The sequence below is a fragment of the Columba livia genome, chromosome 8 (assembly GCF_036013475.1).
Source record: "Columba livia isolate bColLiv1 breed racing homer chromosome 8, bColLiv1.pat.W.v2, whole genome shotgun sequence".
Taxonomy (NCBI): Eukaryota; Metazoa; Chordata; class Aves; order Columbiformes; family Columbidae; genus Columba; species Columba livia.
The window spans coordinates 487,096-506,535 of NC_088609.1; the positions used below are offsets into that span (position 1 = coordinate 487,096).

Genomic DNA, 19,440 nt, shown 5'->3' on the forward strand with positions numbered 1-19,440 from the left:
AGTTGTATATACCCTGATACATGATTGTCTTCATGCCTTTTTGATTTGTTTCTCTTCCTTTAAATTAATGTTTCATATTGTGTTTGGTTTCCTTTTGGTTGATTGTATGCATAGTATTATCAAGGGTGGCATTTCTAGAAGATATCCTGTGTATATACACAAGATTAATGAAGATTTTGGTGCCTGTGGAAGAAACGGAAATAAAGTCACTTCAATCTTTCATATGCTTTTAGTTCAGAAATAAGATAGTTGCTCTTCTGTTTTCAGTTGTTGTACGGAACGGCGTCAGAGAGGAAGGCCGTACGTTATTTAGACTGGGTGTTATACACAAACAAAACCACAGTGAACAAACTCATCCCAAAACACTCTGTCTTCTGGTTTGTGACAAGGTTCCGTACGCAGACAAATAGGAGGAAACCAATAAACCAAGCAAAACAGTCTGAGGTATTTTAAGACTCTGCATAGGATTATCAGGATATAGAAAGAAAGTATTAATCCATTTTCTTAAGGTTTACAAGTGTAAAATAGAACCAACTTAATTAACAGGCAAGTGATCTTCATTTGAACTGTAATCCCTTTGATTTCCTTTTTTCGGACCAGTCCAAATTGTTAGAAGATTACTTAAAGCAAATAAATGAGAGTTTCCAAAATTGCCTGTAGATACAGTTTTGACTGTGTGCCACATGGCATTCCCAGTTTATTGTTCAGAGTGTTCTGTTGTGGTGATTACAAAGTATCAAAGAGGTCAGGATGGGGTTTTAAACTGAGTTTGTTAGAATGAGTATTCTGTTTCTTTTAAGGCATAACAATTAAAGTGACGTGTGATATTGTAGCCCGTTGCAAATAAGCGCTATGTGCTCCAGACACTGGAAACCAAGTGTTTAAGATGAACGTTGAGCGAGGTGTCCGGAGTCTTTGCGGTGTCACGGTATGAGCGAGACGCCGAGCAGCGCGAGGGAGCACGTGTGCCCGGTGTCCGCGGGCGGGAGGAGCCGCGTGCGTGCGGGTCGGAGCCGTCCTCCGTGGCGCTGGCTCCTCGTGCCGTGGCGCGGGCGCTTGAGCCGGCGGGGGCTGGTGGGAGGCGGGGAGCGGCCCACGCGTTCTGCTCAGGCTGCCGAGGTGTCGCGCCCGCCGGCTGCGCTTTTGTGGCATTTGTAGACCGTGAGGTATATGCTTTACTGTAAATGCTCACAGGTGAGGCTGGCTGAGAGAATTACAATGAAAAGGGTAAGAACAGCTAAGAGGATTTGTTTTCTTGATTTTTCTTTTATTTTGAGACTCCAGAAAAGCAGAAAGGGATAGTGAAGTATTTAAAGCTATGAGAATCGCTATGAAAATGGCTTTAAATACTTGATTTTATTAGTGATATGAGATGATCTAGAAGTAGAATACAGTGGGAAGAGAAGTAGTGACCCAAAAATGCAAGCTTAAAAAAGGCATAGGCAAAGTAAGAAAGGAAATAAAGTTGGGGATGTAAAAGGTGCTTCGGGATAGTACATAGTTCTGGCGACTAAATAGAAGATGAATGAGAGGGGAGTCTGTGAAAGGAAACGGTGAGTTGTGGAGGAAAATATTGGGAAGAGTAGCAGTGCAGAAGATGCCCCGAGAGTCCGTCGTTAGAGACACTGGCTGTCTTTATTAAAGCAGCCTTTGTGTAGGAAAGGGACTGAAAACCGCATGGTGCTCGTCTGACGGGGAGTTGGAAGCGGAAGGGTGAGGAGAGAGACAAACGTGAAGGTAAGGAGAAAAGGAGTTCATGGCTTGGGAAAGAATCAAGCATCTCTTTGCTAGGCAAGGAGTTAGAGCATTTCAAAAGTCAAGGCAGCACATAAAAAAGGCTCATGACTTGTGAGAAATGTAGCATTTTTTATTTTAAAATTAAATGCATGTTGTCCGTTTGTGGTGGGGGGTGTGTGTGTGTTTTATGCCTTTGATTCGGTAGTCACGTACAGATTCAGTGCCAGTGCATTGCGAAGGTGGGAAGGCTTGGTTTCAGTTGAACCAAAGGTCTTGGAGATGAAAAAAATTTTAAAAATCCTTTTGCTTGGTACTAAATATTTTATTCAGTGCAGAACAAAACATGTTCTTATTTGCAAGGAGAACAAACCTTGTGGGGCTTGGTTCACAGATCCTGCAGATAGTAGCAAAGCAGTGATGGTTTTGGCAAGGGTTCCCCGGTCATCCTTGGACTCGGTTTTGCTGGGGGGTTTTAGACACCGGTGACATTTTAACCCGATACTTTCTTGTTACCTCAGTGCGTGTTACTGCGTTTGTGTCTTTTGGACATTTGGTCCTGCCCTGAAACCAAGCCAGGCCTGAGCTGGAGCAGAACAACTCCTTCCGTGCTTTAGTTTTTCCGGTAGCCACTTATTTTATTAAGAATTCATCTGAATTCTGTTTTCCTTTTGGCTTTGAACTGAAAGATCAGCTTCCTATTTCTGGACTTTTAAGTATTAAGAATATTAAGCATTTAGAAGTCTTCATGTCTGTTCCTCTATATGGGATACTTACGACAATATAAATTCTCTTAATTTATCTTTGGGAACTAAATCAATCTCATTTAAATGTCTCAGAGTTGCGTATGCTTTACAGTGTTCAAATCGCGTTTGCAGCGGTTTGAAGTGGCACCGGAACCCGTATTTCCCAGGTGCCTGGTCGCTGGGCTTTGTTTGGGGGCTGGAGGTGGCGGTGGGCAGGGAGCGCGGCCCGGGGCCCCGTGTGCTCCGCTGGGGCCGCGGCCCGGGGCCCCGTGTGCTCCGCTGGGGCCGCGGCCCGGGGCCCCGTGTGCTCCGCTGGGGCCGCGGCCCGGGGGCCCCGTGTGCTCCGCTGGGGCCGCGGCCCGGCGCGCCAGCAGTGGCGGCGGCTCCCCGTGTTGCGCTGCCTTGCCTTGGCCACGGGCCGCTGCGCAGGCGGCAGCTCAGGGCGCTGCTGTTCATTCGTGTTTCTGGATTAGAACACCATGCCATGCCCTCACTAGTGGTTACAGGCTGGGTGGTGAAGTGTTTCAGGTGTTCTGTGAGGTGCGGAAGGTCTGCACAGATAATATAACGATCTCTCCAGGCCCTCATCCCTATGAAGCTGTTCTGCAGTGAGTGGATCCAGCTCCCCTAAGCCTGCCGGGATGGCCGATATGTTACTCCTTGAGCGTCGTTTCTTTGTGTTGTAGCAGTTTACAGTAATTTCCACCATCTGAAGTTAGGAATCTCTATCCGCTGTAAAGTCCGATGGTTCCGTAGCTTGCCCATTTAAACTGTGACCTTCTGGTTTGGCATTTGAAGGTAAGAATGACAGAATTAATGTATCTTAAACTTCATGTGAAAACAATAAAATACAAGTATGAAAAATCCCAACTGTGTGTCTGGAATGTTTCTGGTGATGGTACATATTTGAATGCAAGAATCTATAATCTGTTTGACCTTATGCAATGTGGAGCTTCATATAGAGGAGGTGTAACAACAGGGGTGAAAGCTCTCTGCTCTCCTGAAATCAAGCGCTTGCATCTGCATGTGAAACACGGTACCTCTCATAGATCTAATAAAAATCTCAGATCCTTCATATATAGAATGACTTTATATTCTATACTAGTAGTCAGAAAAGGTTTTTTGAATGAAAGCCAGGATCCACCATGCTTAATGTTCTAAATTTCCCAATGTGGCCGTTTCTATTGTTACTCCTGTTCACTGGTTTAAAATTATTTCTATTTCGTGTCTTTTCCAATAGACATGGTAACATAGGTACGGCTTAACGTCTCTTTAAGAATAAAATAATCTTTATCAAAATAAAGGGGGAAGGTAACCCCATCTTCAGGTCACTATAATGTGTGTGCAATCTGACTTTTGTTTTCAGCATATGTCCTTGGAACGGCCTCAGTGCCTTCCTGCGGTGCCGGGCTGTGCCTGTGTCCTGGGGCTGGGGCGCAGCGCGGCTCCGGGCGCAGCAGCGCGGCACCCGGCGCGCTCACCGCGGCTCCGGGCGCAGCAGCGCGGCACCCGGCGCGCTCACCGCGGCTCCGGGCGCAGCAGCGCGGCACCCGGCGCGCTCACCGCGGCTCCGGGCGCAGCAGCGCGGCACCCGGCGCGCTCACCGCGGCTCCGGGCGCAGCAGCGTGGCACCTGGCGCGCTCACCGCGGCTCCGGGCGCAGCAGCGCGGCACCCCGCGCGCTCACCGCGGCTCCGGGCGCAGCAGCGTGGCACCTGGCGCGCTCACCGCGGCTCCGGGCGCAGCAGCGTGGCACCTGGCGCGCTCACCGCGGCTCCGGGCGCAGCAGCGCGGCACCCGGCGCGCTCACCGCGGCTCCGGGCGCAGCAGCGCGGCACCCGGCGCGCTCACCGCGGCTCCGGGCACGGCGGCGCTGCCTGGGGAGAGAAGCAGGGGCTGGACGTCTGGCTGGTACAGCTCCAGCTCCCAGCTGTGGCTTTTACTCTAACTGCGTAACTCACGCACAAGATGGGGGTTTCCAGCTTGCTGTTTAGAACTTCTTAAAAAATAGTCGTTGTCAGACAGGGTATTTTAAAAAATGTAGGTACCCGTTTTGTTTATTTATTTATATTTACTTCTATGTAATGTCTTTGGAAAAGAATGAAGTTAAAAACTGAGCCCAGAACAATGGGCTTGGACTGTGCAACTTTTCTTCTTTATTTCTGTTGGACGTGCCAGGTTAGATGGAATTCCTGGGCAGAAAATGGGCCACGGGGTCCTGACAGTTATCAGCAATCTGTTGTTTGTGTCTTTTATTGCTTTCTAACCCTTAACTTAGTCCTTTTTTAGAACGTGTAGTAAATCTCGGTGGAAGTTGGTAAAAATGAATACGCTACCAATATCTTTTGGCTCTTTTGTGACTGGTTTGCCCTGCACGAGCTCTGATGTGGTATCTCTGTACGTTTTTGTGATCCGTTTGACTTAGTCTGCCTCCAGAAGCTAGGTGATCGGTGTAAGCCTGGCACGTGGCCGTTTCTGTTCCTTAAGTGAGGGTCGGCGCTGTCGGCTGTTCGGCAGCTCTTTGTTTCGTTGCAGGTGGGCTGCACCGCGGGGGCCGGGGAACCGGGGCTGCACGTTGTGGTGATCCTGTTCACCGCGTTGGCCCCTTCTATCTTGTACTGTGCCCTGGGGTCTCCTTTGCTTGGAGCCGCATACGGGATGTGGCGCGCACCGGGCAGCGCTCGCTGTGGGGCCAGGGGCACGCGCGCGGGGCGCTCCTCTCGGCAGGACTAGAGCTGCGGGGCTTTCGCTGCTAGGAACACGGGCCTATCTGTGTAATAATGACAACGTTCTCCCTGTGGTCGAATGAACAGTCACCTCTGCCTGTGGGAACTAGAGGTTTGTGCCCCAGTGTTTGTAAGGAGCATTTAAAGCGTAGTTCTCGACAGGTGTCCTCTTCTGGACCTCGCTGTCCCGTTGCCGTGCTGTTGTCAGCTCAGTTTGTGCTCTGGGTTGCCCGGGCAGCATTCGGAGCCCTGCTGCCGGCCGGGCCGAGGGAGGAGGCAGCTCTGAGTAAGGTAACGACACGTATCGTGGGCGGACAGGCGTCCTGGGGCACCGAGCCTGTTCCCCAGCAAATACAGGACTTGCAGGTTTCTCGTGTGTCCCGCTGCAGCGTTCATCTCTTCTAGTAGGACACAAATTGTATGTGAACTTTTGTTTTACAAAGGGCTACAGAAATCCCTTTTGGAAGTCTTTAATGTACTATCTCCTAAATTAGGGAGCCCTGCTTGGACAAATAATTGGATTTTTAAATTCTTTCTATTTCCAGTTTTTTTGCAGCTCACAAAGTGACGTGTCTGATTCTTTCAGCAAGCGCCCATGTGTGCCGTGTGTTTTATGCAGCTGTGTGGCAACTCAGAATCAGAGAATCGTTTTGGTTGGAAAAGACCCTTAAGATCATCAAGCCCAACTGTTAACCCAGCACCGCCACGTCCACCTCCAGACTGTGTCCCTGAGAACCTCATCTGGCCTGGGCAGCCTGTTCAGTGCCCCACAGCCCTTTGGGGAAGACATTGCTCCTAATGTCCCGTCTAGACCTGCCCTGGTACAGTGAGAGAGTCTAATGAGCACAAGCAATTCACCATTCAATTACAAAACTGAAAATTGAGAAAAACAGAACAAACAACTAGCTAATTCTTAAAAAAAAAAATCCATGATTAGTAAATTAATTGTTTTTATTTACTTTGGAATGCCTTCATCTCGTAGATTTTCTTGTATATTTTCTACATTGAAGATAATATGAAACATGCAGCTCTTTAGGCAGTTGCAACACGGTACGGCTTTTCACGTAACTGTGTTCACGATCGTCCGTTAAACAAACGGAACGAAGCGCCACCGCTGATGTGCGCGGAGGAAACTCAGGTTCTTTACTAGCGAATGCAGAATACGAGCGCTGCCCTGTCCCCTCGGTATCGCCCCGCCAGCAAGGCGGATTGTCTCTGGTGGCGGCAAGGGAGCCCCGTCTGGGTGCTCCTACCAAATCCAAACCGCTGTCTGCTGCGACGGTTAACAGTGGTGGTAGTTGATGCCTCGGGCGATGTAGGAACGTGCTCAACGTCAGTTCGTGTGGCTGTGAGAGCGGAGGCTGCGGCTGATCCTGTTGTGTCTCTGTGTCAGCCACGGTCCGGGCCTGCAGGCGGGAGCAGAGCGACCCCGGTTTAGAGTAAATGGAGCCAAACCCGGTGAAAACGTCACATGCACCTTCTGACACATGCAAGCAAGGAAACAAACATCCTGAAGGGAGAGCAGGAGTAGCGAGTGCCTAGCCCATGTGCTGTGATCTTCTGACTGTTTTGAATACAACTGTTATTTTGTGACACAGGTCGGTCCCCTGGGTTTTCTTCCCTGAAGGCTCAGGTGGCCTTTGGGTTGGATTTCTGGTTCGGATGACCCCGCGCTCTGTCACAGGGGCTGAGGAGCACTGCGTGGAGCGTGCTGCCGCTGCGATGGCTTGTGGGTTTTATACGGAGAGCCGTGGAAGCTGTAATCCTGCTGGAGCTGCCCATGTTCTGTAAATACCAGGAATCTCACAGCGTTCCCCCTGTAACAAAGAGGCTGGGAAGGGGCCAGTTTCTCTGTTCTCTGTAGAGAAACATTTGAAAACTGCAATCAGTGGTTTTCCTCATCTGTAGTCTGCTATCCCCAAAGTTTATTACATTCCTGTGGATCTTACCAGGACTACTCAGGTACAAAAACCCCTCTCAAAATGCACTTTGCCAGATAATCTCTAAATTGTGTGCTATACGCGAGGGATGGTCAGCTTCTTCGGGTCATTTGTCTTCTGTTTTCCTTTTTTGGTCCTAAGGCAGATGAATGTGTAAGAAATTCAAACTCTTCTTCCCCGGGTAAATCGTTGCGTCCCCTTAGAGGGGCAAAGGCCTTGTCTGGGAACCTGGTGAGGACCGTTTGGTTTCTTTGAGTCGCTCCCTGCTGGGACACGGTGCTTATTCCACGGAAGACGCCTTGGGCGTCTGGGTGCTTGGGAGGACCTGCGCCTTGGGTGTGGAACACGGGCTCTGCAGCCGCCTTCTTGTCTCCTGTTTTCAAGGCGCTGCTAAAATGTTAACATTATACCATTATTTGTGTAGGAGGTGACTGACCACATTTAGCGCTCACCGTGTTTAAGTGGATTGAGGCCAAGGGATGTGCAGTTTACAGCTTTGTGGCAACCATGAATTGAAGTTAAATACAGGAACTAGTTTGTCCTTCAATTTGAGGGCGGTTGTTCGGGAGGATGGAAAAGCTGAGGGCTCTCAAGGAGGCAGGGATTTTCTTGTTGTTGGTTTAAGCCGGTTAGCCACTTGGCTTTCTGATGATGGAACAAGACTCTTGTTTCTGTAACACAGAGTTTTGTGTTGTGAGAATGACCAAGCGCAGCACCTGGGATCTCCGTAGTGCCTGGTGGCATTGCAGCAGCAATACCCGCCCACCTTGTGTTTTACAAATACTGATTTTCAAAGGCTCGTACCTCTGTATTGGCAGTTTCTGTGAGGATTGCTTAGCATGGGTTTGTCCTGATACATTCACATTTAAGAGCAAATTTGTAGCCAACACGAAGAGTGAAGTGGCTGTGAGGGCTGCCCCTGCGTGGTTCGTAGGACGTCACCCTGTGACCGGCCGCGCTGACGATGGCGCACACCTTGTAGACACGTGTTGGACGCGTCGGTCTGTCACGGGGGCACGCTGGGGTGTGCGAGGAAAACAGCTCAGTTATTTCATTGGGGAGCCACCGTCTCCGCCAACACTGACTGTTCTGCCAGCGAGCCGGCATTGTGGAAGATTCTACCGCAGAAGCCAGGGGCCATCTAGACGCATCAGATTTCAGAGCAGAGTATTTAACAAATGGATTTACTTGTAATGTTGCTGAATATCTTGAGATTTCTTCCTGGTTCTATTTGAATGAACTTGCTTTGTCTGCTCCTGGGAGAGCTGGGTTGTCGGGAGGTGTCCGGAGAAATACTGGAGGCGAATTGGAGGTTATGTACTTTGGCTTGAGATTCTCCGCTTTTCAAATGTGTAGCTAGATCTCGCATAGGTGTTCTGTTAGTATTGATGGGTGCTTGGGCAGTGTGCTGCCTGTGGTTTAACAGCTTTTATGTTTTCACAGCTTTTCAGTGGAGGTGGCGCTTGCTAAGAGCTGGGATGTTGCAACAACCTGCGGTATTAGAAAGAACGTGATTTTAAAAACGGAACGTTGCTGAGGGGCCGCTGTCCCCACTGCGCGTTTTAGTGTTGCCGTTCAAATTTGCATAAAGGAATTAGGAGAAGGGTAGAAGCGTGGGAGTTCAGCACACAGACACTTCTCGGGCATAGCCTCGGTTTTATCTGACTCCTGCCGTCCAGCCTCATGTTTTAGGAGTAACAGAATACGTTTTGATATCAAGCAGCAGCATTCCTTTCTAATAAGTCAGAAGGGGAAGCAGTATTGGTGTACAAAGTTGTGATGTTAGTGACTAAGCTACGTATACGTGTCTACTCCTTTCCCTTCCTATACGAATGAGTTTTGAGTCGATAGTTCAGAATAGATCATTTTCCTTTACTCCTGCTGAAATAGAGTTTCAGCTCAGATACCGATACATAAACTTCTTGTAAATCTGTCCGTGTTATTTATTTTAATTGCGCTAGGAAAATAAATCCAGTTATGAATCTGTGATCGAGGTTGGGCTTTGTTTGGCGAATTACGCGGTGACAATGTAAAATTAAAGGGCCGTGCGGATGTTTCCCCCAGGACTGTAGGAGTGTGTGTGACTGCTGAAAGGCTTCCCAGTGCAGTTCCGCGTGGCGCAGGGGCCACGGGAAGCAGTTCGCTGGAGCCACCAAGGAAGTAGGGAGCAATGGGAAACCACATCTGGAGTGCTAATTGTGAACTATTTCAGCGCGTGCTCGCTTGCTGATGAAGTGAATCATCTGTATGGGTATATTCATGTGGTGTTTTTTGATGAAATGTTGATTTTTTGCTTTATTAGCAATTCTATTGTTTTGCAGTTTTTCATCAAGTATGTTTGTTGTAAAGAAAGCAAGCTGAAATAAAGCAGAATGCATAGAAGACATGTCATTGTAGTTCAATTACAGCTTTTGGTTAAACTTTAACCACGATGGGGACAAATGTTGGCGTTCTGTGGAGACTCTGTGGGTGTAACTCCGCGTCTGGCGCTGGGCAGCGCTGTGAGCCTGGGGACGCGCCGGCACGCGTGACACGAGCTGCGGGAGCAGCCTCACTCGCTTTCTAGAACGTGAACTCGTAGCAGTCGTTGCTTGCTAAAGTATAGTGGGTCCAGAGTAGCCGCGTGCGTAGGAAGGTGATAGCGTATCTTCTGTGTGGAAAGCCTCTGGTATTTCTGCAGGTTTTATGGGGTTTCTTGTTTAGGACAGCACATCGCACACTTGCCCGTAACAGGAGGTTTAGAGTTGCGTGAAGCTGCGCGGGAGCCACGTTCCTCTGCCTGGGAGTCTCAAGATACAGCCTGGAGTCTGCGTTACAGCCCACTTCAGTAAACCTCGGCTTCATTAATCCGCATTGACCGCGGTGTTTGACTCGCGCTTGCAGTCGGTTTTTGTCAGCGTCGGTCAGTAAAACGTCTGGTGTTTATTGCCAAGTGTTCTTCTTTTCTGTTGCTGCAAACCGATCCCGGTGGAAGTCTGTCCGCAGTCTCGCTTCTTATGCAGTTCCTGGCATCGCTGCGTCAGGAGGTCGGGACAAACGTTTCGACAGCTCTGCGTCTGGCATTACCCGTTGCTGTCGGCTCTGTTGAAAATACAAACCCGAATTAGTATTTGCCAAAAAGAAAGTCAATAGAGGGCCGTTGTTTCAAAGGCTTTGCTGTTCTTGCTGGAATACCCGCTCACAGCAGAGCCCCGCGCTTCGGTCGCTGTGCGAAACGCCTCTGTGCTCAACGGGGACCCAGACCTTGGCGCTTCTGTTTCGCTGTGCTGTTGTGTATAAAACGTGCTCCTTGGGCACGCACATTTACGGTTGGGAAGCCATGTAAGATTCACTTTTGCGTTTTCGCTGCTTCCACACACGTGTTGTCTCGCTAATGCTTTGTCCCTCATCGTTTAGTGATGTGCTCTTCCTGTCTGGATAACGTTTGTCCCGTTTGGGGTTTTGTTTCCGTGTTTTGTTAAGCTGCCTGTTGAACAGAGCGTTTGGAGCTTCATCATCCGTTTGTTTTGTTCCAATACCAAATAAAAAATGGGTTTTAGATCTTTAGGATAAACAGTTTATAACAGAAAGCAACAAAATTAGAGTAAGAATATTGTATTTCAAGGGAAATGTCACATTTAGCCCAGATTAGGAGTAGAATTAATTGCAATCAAATTGCACTTGTAAAAAGAGTAGTATAAGTGACCCTTTTGGTGCTGTGGAAATATATAATAAAATACAAAATAGAAGAAATAGTTTTTCTCATGTGTTACAGATTGCTTAATGAGGGTTGTCTAGTGCATTTCAGTACACTTTCAGCTTTTAAAAACCTGTTATTTGTTTAAATTCAGCAAATCCTGAGTGATCCTCAGGCAAGATGGATTGATAGCACAGATCGAAAGTACCCAAAGTAGAATCTATATTTGTAGCATTTGGGGAAGAATATAGTTTTTTTGGAAGTCATAATAAATGAATCCTTCAATCGAATAAAGCTCTTACTGAGTTTCATAGAGCTAATTAAATCTGTTGGCTATGATGCTGTTACATTCAGTGGAATAGAACAAACACAATATAATGACCAGAGATCTGAATGTGTCAGAGCTGCAGAAAACCGGGGTTGGGAGAAGATACCCGCGAGCAAATGGGCCCTTGGCAAAGTGTGGTTGGTTGAAGCAGTTGACACCGTTTGGACTTTGGATCAAATCATCTACTCTGGTGTTTCCTATCACCCCGTGTCTATTTCTCATTTCTGTGTTGTGTTTGTTTAATGTAAACCTTCTTAATTTTCAGCTCAGCAAATGTGAAGCTCAGCGTGGCCTTTGTAAAGCAGACTGGAGTGGTGTTACTTGCTGAATTCAGTCAAACCTAAACAAGGCTTTTACGATTCTGCGTAGGATGATTTGGACATGACCTCGTGCAGGTTGCATTAAGCCGATAGGGGTACTCATCTCAATGAAACTCGTGCAGCTGTCCCGTGTGACCAGTGTTTAATCTCCCTTCCCTCCTCTCTGGAAGGGTTGTTCCTCCAGCACCGTGCTGCTTGAGCTTCGTTTCTTCTTTTGCCTGGAGACGTGGTTTCTAACACTCCATAGGGAAGGCGGATCTTTTCTTGTGCCTCCTGAGCTCTGTTTCGCTCGTGCCAAGTTCCCAGGTCGCTCCGGCAGGGAACCCGCGGTTGGTGCCCGGTGGCTCCTGCTGCCGCTGGGCCGGGGCTTCGCGTGGGGAGACTAAAGGGCCCGTGTCTGGCGGCCAGGCCTGCTGGGATGGGGGTGGGGGTGGGGATGGGGATGGGGATGGGGAGGAGGGCCGAGGTCCCCCCCGCGCCCTCTGCAAAGGCCTTCACTGTGCTCTTGTCTGGCTCCGCTTTGAAATATCCTGATAATTCATCTCAATGTCACTGGAAATAAAACCTCCCATCTGTAGTTGAGGAGGAGGAAGGATTTCCCCGCCTTATTTAACTATACAGTCGTTATATGTAGACTTCTGTTATTAAATAACCTGATTGGCAAATCTAGTCCGCTTTCAAACTTAGTGATAGCTACCATGTATTTTGAACGGGAAGTTCAGCTTTTGTGCTGTCTGCCACATTCGTAATTGTACATAGGACACTCATTCCCCTGGGATGAGAGTCACTGTAAGACCTGCTTAATTGCTTTTAAATGGTTACGACTATAATTGTGTATTTTGAGAGAAGTCATCAATGTTGTTGCTTCATCAGGTTATTAAGAAACAGTTCTTGTTTTTCTCACTAACGCTGTTTTGTACTCATAAAGATGGTCACATCTAGTCAGAAGTGACTAGTCTAATTGAGTTAATATTCCCTTTATGTTTCACAGTCTGCTTCACAACATTCTTTAGGCACTTAAATAATTTCAGTTTGTTTGTAGAATGCCACAGAGTTTCTGGGTTGCACAAACTGTTAATGAATTGGGTAACCTTTTATTAACCCTATTGCTTTACTGTTTCCTGCGTTTGCAGGAGCCAACAGAGTTAGATTTAATATGTTTTGGTTCCGGAAGCTTGCTGCCGAAACGAACACCCCAAAGAAGTATTGCTATTGCACCTTTGTAACTGGCACTTATTGGTCCAATATTACATCATATCAGTTCCTGGATATATGGCTAACATCCGTAGCCAAAGTGTATCTGTCAAGAATAACTGAATTCGGCTTGTAATTTCCTAAAATAAATGGTGGGCCTGGTGGTGTTTGAATATTGTAATGGAAACAATAACTGTCCTTGCTTCTGTTCCTCCGCTCCAAGCTGGAGCAGCGTTACAGGGCAGTTTGTGTGGGTAGCGCTGGGATACACCTCAGACTCTTGGCTTTGGGAAACCAACAGCTCCTATAATTCTCCAGCCAGCGTCAGAACAGGCAGTTGCTGCTGCGGGGACACGGGGGCTGCCCGGCGTGCGGGGGGGACACGGGGAGCGTGCGGGGGGACACGGGGGGTGCCCGGCGTGCGGGGGGGACACGGGGGCTGCCCGGCGTGCGGGGGGGACACGGGGGCTGCCTGGTGTGCGGCGGGGACACGGGGGGCGCCCGGCGTGCGGGGGGGACACGGGGGGCGCCCGGCGTGCGGGGGGGACACGGGGGCTGCCTGGTGTGCGGCGGGGACACGGGGGGCGCCCGGCGTGCGGCGGGGACACGGGGGGCGCCCGGCGTGCGGCGGGGACACGGGGGGCGCCCGGCGTGCGGCGGGGACACCGGGGCTGCCCGGTGTGGGACGGTGCAGCCGTGCTTCCCGGGTAGCACTCGCAGCAACACCTTATCGGGAGCTGAAGGAATTTTCTGAGCCAGATGTGCTATCTTTATATTTAATAACTCATAAATAGATTTATTGCACCTGTCATAAAAATTGTTTCAAGGGTAATACGTCTTTTAAACTAGTGTGTATTAGTCACACAGGCTGGTTCTGATGATCGAATGATCCTTGTTTGGAAAGACAAAAAAATGTAGTATCTTTGAGTGTTTCCTTAACCACAGAGACCTGGCCCCTTCTTAGAGGGGACTCTGCGCTGGGGAAGAACAGCCTGGAACCGTCACAGCCTTCAGCCTGTGAAATCCTAAAGCAGATGGCTGTTCCCTTTTCTTATTTCCTTTGCAGGGTCTACATATAGATGTCTTGTAAGAACAAAGGTATTTCATATTCATGCCATACCTGCCTGTGCACTGCTGCCATTTGCCATCTACATAATTTTAGTCTTGCTTAGCAAACAGTGTACGGACTCGTTATTTTTACCATGTGGTTAATAGAGGTCTTGCCATCAAAAAACTACATAATTCTGCTGCTGTTTTTTCTTGCTTCTGTGCCCCTTAAATGTCATCAGGTTTACAAAGCTGGGGACATGAAGAAGAGAGTTATTGGGTGTAAAGAAGGTGGCTGGGAGCCTTTATGGTATTTAACCCCTCTAACTGGGCTTGGAAGAGGTTTGGGCTGACTCAGCCCTCTGCGGCGGAGACGTGAGCCCTGGCAGGCGCAGCCTGGGCGTGCCGCGCCGTGCGACGTTCCTGCAGAGCCGAAGCAGCCTCCTGGGGCGAAGGGAAGTTCTGCCGCAGGTCGTCAGTAGTGCTGGTTGGCTGGGACAAAGCCCCGTATTTGCTCTCTGTCCTACAGATGCAAAATAAGGGATAGTTTTGTCTTTCAACCGACTTTACCCGTTGATTGGCAGGAATAGAACGTATGTTGCTGGAGAGTATGGGGCAGGGAACCAATCCAGACCCAGAAAATCAGAACCAATCCAGAAACCCAAACAAACCAAGCCCTCCTGCTTTTTCCTGGAGGTTTATTAGATGAACGCGATCAAGAGCCGTGTGTGACTGCAAAAACCACAGTGATGACAAATGAGATGTGTTAACATGAAACCACTGACTGCTGCTATGTGTGGCAGATAGCTGATTTAAAAACTGATCTGGTAGGAAGCTTCGTTTCCACTGTAATTTGATAGAGCGTTATGGTAGTTGCTGTAGCTGACAGATGCCCGCGACCCTTTTCCTTGTCTGCTTTTTAAAATACTATTTATGCAATGTTTAGCCCTAAATACATGACAAATCTTATTGCAATACCATGGTTACTTAGCTGAGTTCAGCAGAAATACTTGGACTTTATGTAGCCTTAGATAATAATGGAAATGGTAAAAATTCATGCTTATATATTCATAGAAAGGTAAAGCGTAGTGTTTAAAATTAGGCAATATCAAGATTTGTGTTTATTAAGCACTCATCCTGACTTACGTATAATTTCAAAGTTTATACAAACTCCTCTAGTGTCAGATGTGCTATAAATGCACTGACAGTTCCTGGAAGGTGGAATGGAGCGGTGCTGTTTCGGGCTGAGGACACAGTTTTGTCAGGAGGAGGTTTTGACCTTGCAACGGCAGTACCTTGTGGCTGTTTTAAAAATAGTGCATTTCACTATGGGATAGAACTCATTGAAATGCTTTTATAGGTAATAACTCTAATTCCGAATGAGACCAAATCTGAGTGCAGCTTGCCAGGTTTGTGCTTACACACCTGCCAGTAGCATTTTGGTTATTCTGATGATCTGGGGTCATATTTAACAGCATAAACTTCTCTTGAAAGAGATTTCCCTTTTCGCGCAGACTGTTTGAGTTGGGGTGGCCGTTCCTGTCGCTCCTGGCGGGCGGTGTTTGGGAGCAGCAGCGGCGGGGTTGCGGGGCGGTGGGGCGCGTGTGCCCTGCGGCAGCTGTCGGCCCCGATCCAGCGGTTCGTGGGCACCCCAGAGCTGCAACGCGCGGGTTCGGAGGTGCGTGCGGGTCTGATGCCTCTGGGGACGCCAGATCTTCTGTGTACATGCTGCCTGGCAGCCGGCTCCGTGCACAGTTAGCTCAACGTGCCCGAGAGCTGTCTGTTCGCTGTACGTACGTACCAAGTGTGCGGAGTGTTAGACTTACTGAGCATGAACCATGCAATCCCACCTGGGAAATCCATCACACGCGTCGGAGTCTGAGCTTCAGTTCATGTTCGTTTTCACTTAGACATTGTTTTTATTTCAAGCACGTATTTCAATGACCAAGTTGTTTACCAAGAATATTCATGGAATGGAGAACACTTGATGGCGTATTTTAAAGCAAACCAATCACTCTTTATAGCCTATTATAGAAGATCAGGTTTATTTTTGTTGATCTGTATGCTTGACTCAGAGTCTGTTTTCTCTTTCCAGGCAGCTATAAATGGTGTAATACCCCAAGAGAACGGCATTCTGCAAAGGTAAGCGCAGAAGGCTGAGGTAGCGCACACTGAGAATGGTGCTGTGTAACAGATTTTTGTTCCCGAGTCCCACAGAGATGATGTAATTCTCCTTTTAAACCAGTTTCTAGAGCCACAAATTCAATTCCTGACAAAGCTGATTTAACATTCAATTTTTCCTGTATTGATGGAGGACCAGCTCAAATAGTTATTCAAATTAGTTTATTTTTAATGAATTGGTTGTTGGGCCGTTGTGCGCAGGGTTGTCTCTTTACCGAGTCTGCATTTTGGTACATGTCAGGACTTCCCCCCAACAAGGGCCTAAACATTTACAAGGCAAAGCCACAGATGCTCCTGGTTAACTGTTTTCTTGTATACATTTTTAAAGGTATTGGTATTCTATGCTTCCCTTTCCCCAGCCAAAAATGTCTGTATTTTTGTAGTGTGGGCTGTTTTTTTTGGTGATTGAGTTACAGGCAGTAGATACCGTGCTACATAAAGCAAGGTCGCTCCCTTCTGAAAGTGGCTTTGCTGATTTTTCCTTCAGCTTCTGAGTTCACTTTTGACTTGTGTTCTGATACCTGGATACTGAAGTCACTGAGGTGGGAGCTCCTGAGCGCCCCTGAGGCGGCTGAAAACAGCAGAACGGGAACTGAGCTACTTGAGAAAGACAGTAAAATAGTGCTTGAAATTCTGTTTAGAAAAGTACGAAATATACTATTTTAAAAAGTTTATTTTAATGATGAAAAAAGATGTATGATGTAGGTGAAGTGATGTTTTGGCATCTCTGTCAATACTTACTAATGCTGTCACTAAAAGAGAGTCGGGTTCAATCCAGGATAAACCCTTCTTTGCTCAGTACAGTTACTAGAGGTTTATTTAGCGCAGGGCCTGCCTAGTGCATTTGAGACCCGGGCCTGGTGGTGTTGAGCTCTTTCTGCCTGTGTTAGTAAGTCCTGACGTGAAAGCGTTTCCATTCAAAATCCTGGAATGACGGAGACACGAGGCCTTCGGCGGTGTTTCTCACAGCGTGCTGGGGGAACGCGCTGCTCGTGGGTGGGTGCGCCCTCCGCTGGGCGATAGCCTGGAGGGCCGGGCTCAAGGGCGGCGCTGAGCGGGCCGGGTCCGGCTGGCCGTGGATCACGAGTGGCGTCCCAGGGCTCAGCTGGGGCCAGTTCTGTTTAATCTCTTTCAGTGGTCTGGATGAGGGGACTGGGTGCACCCTTAGTAAGTTTGCAGATGACCCCAGGCTGGGTGGAGTGTTGACCTGCTGGAGGGCAGAGGCCGTACAGAGGGGTCTGGACCAGCTGGACCGATGGGCCGAGGCCAGTTGTCTGAGGGTCACCAAGGCCAAGGGCCGGGTCACACCAACCCCATGGACGCTGCGGCTGGGGAGAGCGGCTGGAAAAGGCCCTGGGGGCGTTGGTGACAGCGGCTGAACATGGGCCAGCGTGTGCCCAGTGGCCAGAGGCCACAGCATCCTGGCTGGGACCAGCACTGATGTGGCCAGCAGGCCCAGGGCAGCGACCGTCCCTGTGCTGGGGCCTGGGCAGGACAAACCGCCAATCCTGCCTCCAGTTTAAGCTTTATTTCGTATTCTAATTCCCATGTGATACTAGCCCTATGATGTAGAAAGGTGGTTGTTGCCATGGTGCCAATTTTTATATGGTCACAGCACTCCTGGAACAGGAAATAATTCTCCTTCTCAGGAAAATTCTGATATTAATTACATAGTGAACTTTAGACTGAAATAGCGGCTTAAATTCTTATTTGTCACCTAAGCTGTTCTCCTACAACTCTTCTGTGTCACTGAAATGTTAAGATTGCTGATACGAAAGTTATTTTCTAGTTATTAATGAAACTATTTTCAGATGTGACAGAGTAGTTTGTTCCAGCGGTGTGTGCTGTGGGCCTCAGTAGGTGAATAATACTGTTGATTTTGCTTTGCTAACTTTTATTGAAACAGATGAAGCTGTTCTGTTTAACCCTCATCTGTGTGTCTTTCAGTGAGTACGGTGGAGAGACTTTACACGGACCAGCGTATGGCCCCGCAAGTCATTCTGCAGCGGCTTCGTCAGCGCCTTCCTCATCCTCAGCATTTCGCCACGTAGTGCCATCTAGACAAATAGTGGAAAGGCAACCTCGAATGCTCGACTTCAGGGTAGAGTACAGAGACAGGAATGTGGATGTCGTGCTTGAAGACAGCTCCACGGTCGGTAAGGATTCCTAAAACTGAGCTGAAAGCTGTTGTGGTAAAATGGTTAACGCGAAAACAAATCAAAAAGACCCCGCCTTTCCCAATCCAAATCTTAAAAAAAGGCAAAGCAAAGCAAAACCCTTCAAAGAAGAAAGAATTGCCCAGACAACGCAGCCTGCAGAGCTGCTAACCATTTAAAAATCTCTTTGCAGCTTAAAACCCAAACAACAAACAAAACCTAAGCAGCTCTAAAGGTTAGTATCTATCAGATATTTACTCTGGAAACCAGTTTTCTTATAAACTTGCTTCAGAAACAAACCAGAGATTACTGATTAAGTTGAGGCATGAAAGTGTAATTTGGGGTAGGATTAATGTAGATGCGATCTACTAATAAGCGCCTGATCGTGGCATTTCCTTTTCAAATCTGTACGGCATCTCGTCCTGTGTGGGATTAGAGACAAGACTTAGAGGAATTCTTTCCGGTGTGAAGACTATTGTTGCATTACTTTCTGAATTTCTATTTGCCTTGTTTGTGCAAATTAAGTTTATTTTATAAGTTTTAGTGTCTTTATCCTAAAACTGATGCATTTTGTAACAGTATCTTAGAAATATACTATTGTTAGGATTGCAGGGGATGCTGTTGCTTACGTTCCCCACACTAGGGGTTAATTTATTTTTGCTGCAGACGAAGAGTATTCTTTTAATTTTTCATTTTTAGTGAAACTCTAGATAGATCAAAGTAAGGAACTGCTTGAAGAAATAGTTTATCAAAACAGTTTTCAGTGCTGCAGCCTTGTGTCTGGGATGAGATTTTGAAATGAAACTCTTGATTTGCCTTTTAGCGTTGCATTTGGTATTGGCTGGTGCCACCTAGTGGTGGTGGGTTTGGGTGCTCGATCAGTGTTTCACGTTTTCTGCTGCACTGCCCTGAGGTGCATCCCTGCAAAGCAGATACAAAGTCTCATCAAATGAGAATTTTGCGGCTGTAATACTTTATTTTTGCTTTCTTATTAACTTCTTTCAGGTATAAATGATTAAGCTGCAGGGCATAAGCAACCACTGTAGAGCTCTGATCTGTATCTTGGCATATGAAGATTGAGGACGGCCTGGTGTTTGAAGTCCTAAGAGAAGTGAGCAAGGCCAATAGAATTTCAACTGTGGCCTTCAGGAGAGAAGATTTTTGGCTCTTTCAGGGATCTGCTGAGCAGGATCCTGTGAGAGATTGCCCTGGGGGACACGGGGGCCCCAGGGAGCTGGTAGCTCTTCAAGGACAGCCTCTTCAGAGCACGAGAACAGCCCCTTCCAGCTTGCAGAGAGAGGAGCAAGCATCGCAGAAGGCCAGCACGGAACAACACGGAACTTCTGACTAAAGGCAGAGAAGTCCCCGGATCGTGGAAGGCAGAGATGGGCTG

General features: G+C 48.1%; 1 protein-coding gene across 6 annotated transcripts in view; it reads left to right on the forward strand.

Moving 5' to 3' along the window:
* FAF1 (Fas associated factor 1) overlaps positions 1–19,440 on the forward strand; it is a 152,884-nt gene that overhangs the window by 17,481 nt on the left and 115,963 nt on the right. For all 6 annotated transcript variants that reach the window (XM_065071395.1, XM_065071396.1, XM_065071392.1 and 3 more), the window contains exons 3-4: positions 15,806–15,852; positions 17,839–18,047. In XM_065071395.1, the coding sequence (XP_064927467.1) occupies positions 15,806–15,852; positions 17,839–18,047 (256 nt within the window). The remainder of the gene's footprint in view (positions 1–15,805; positions 15,853–17,838; positions 18,048–19,440) is intronic.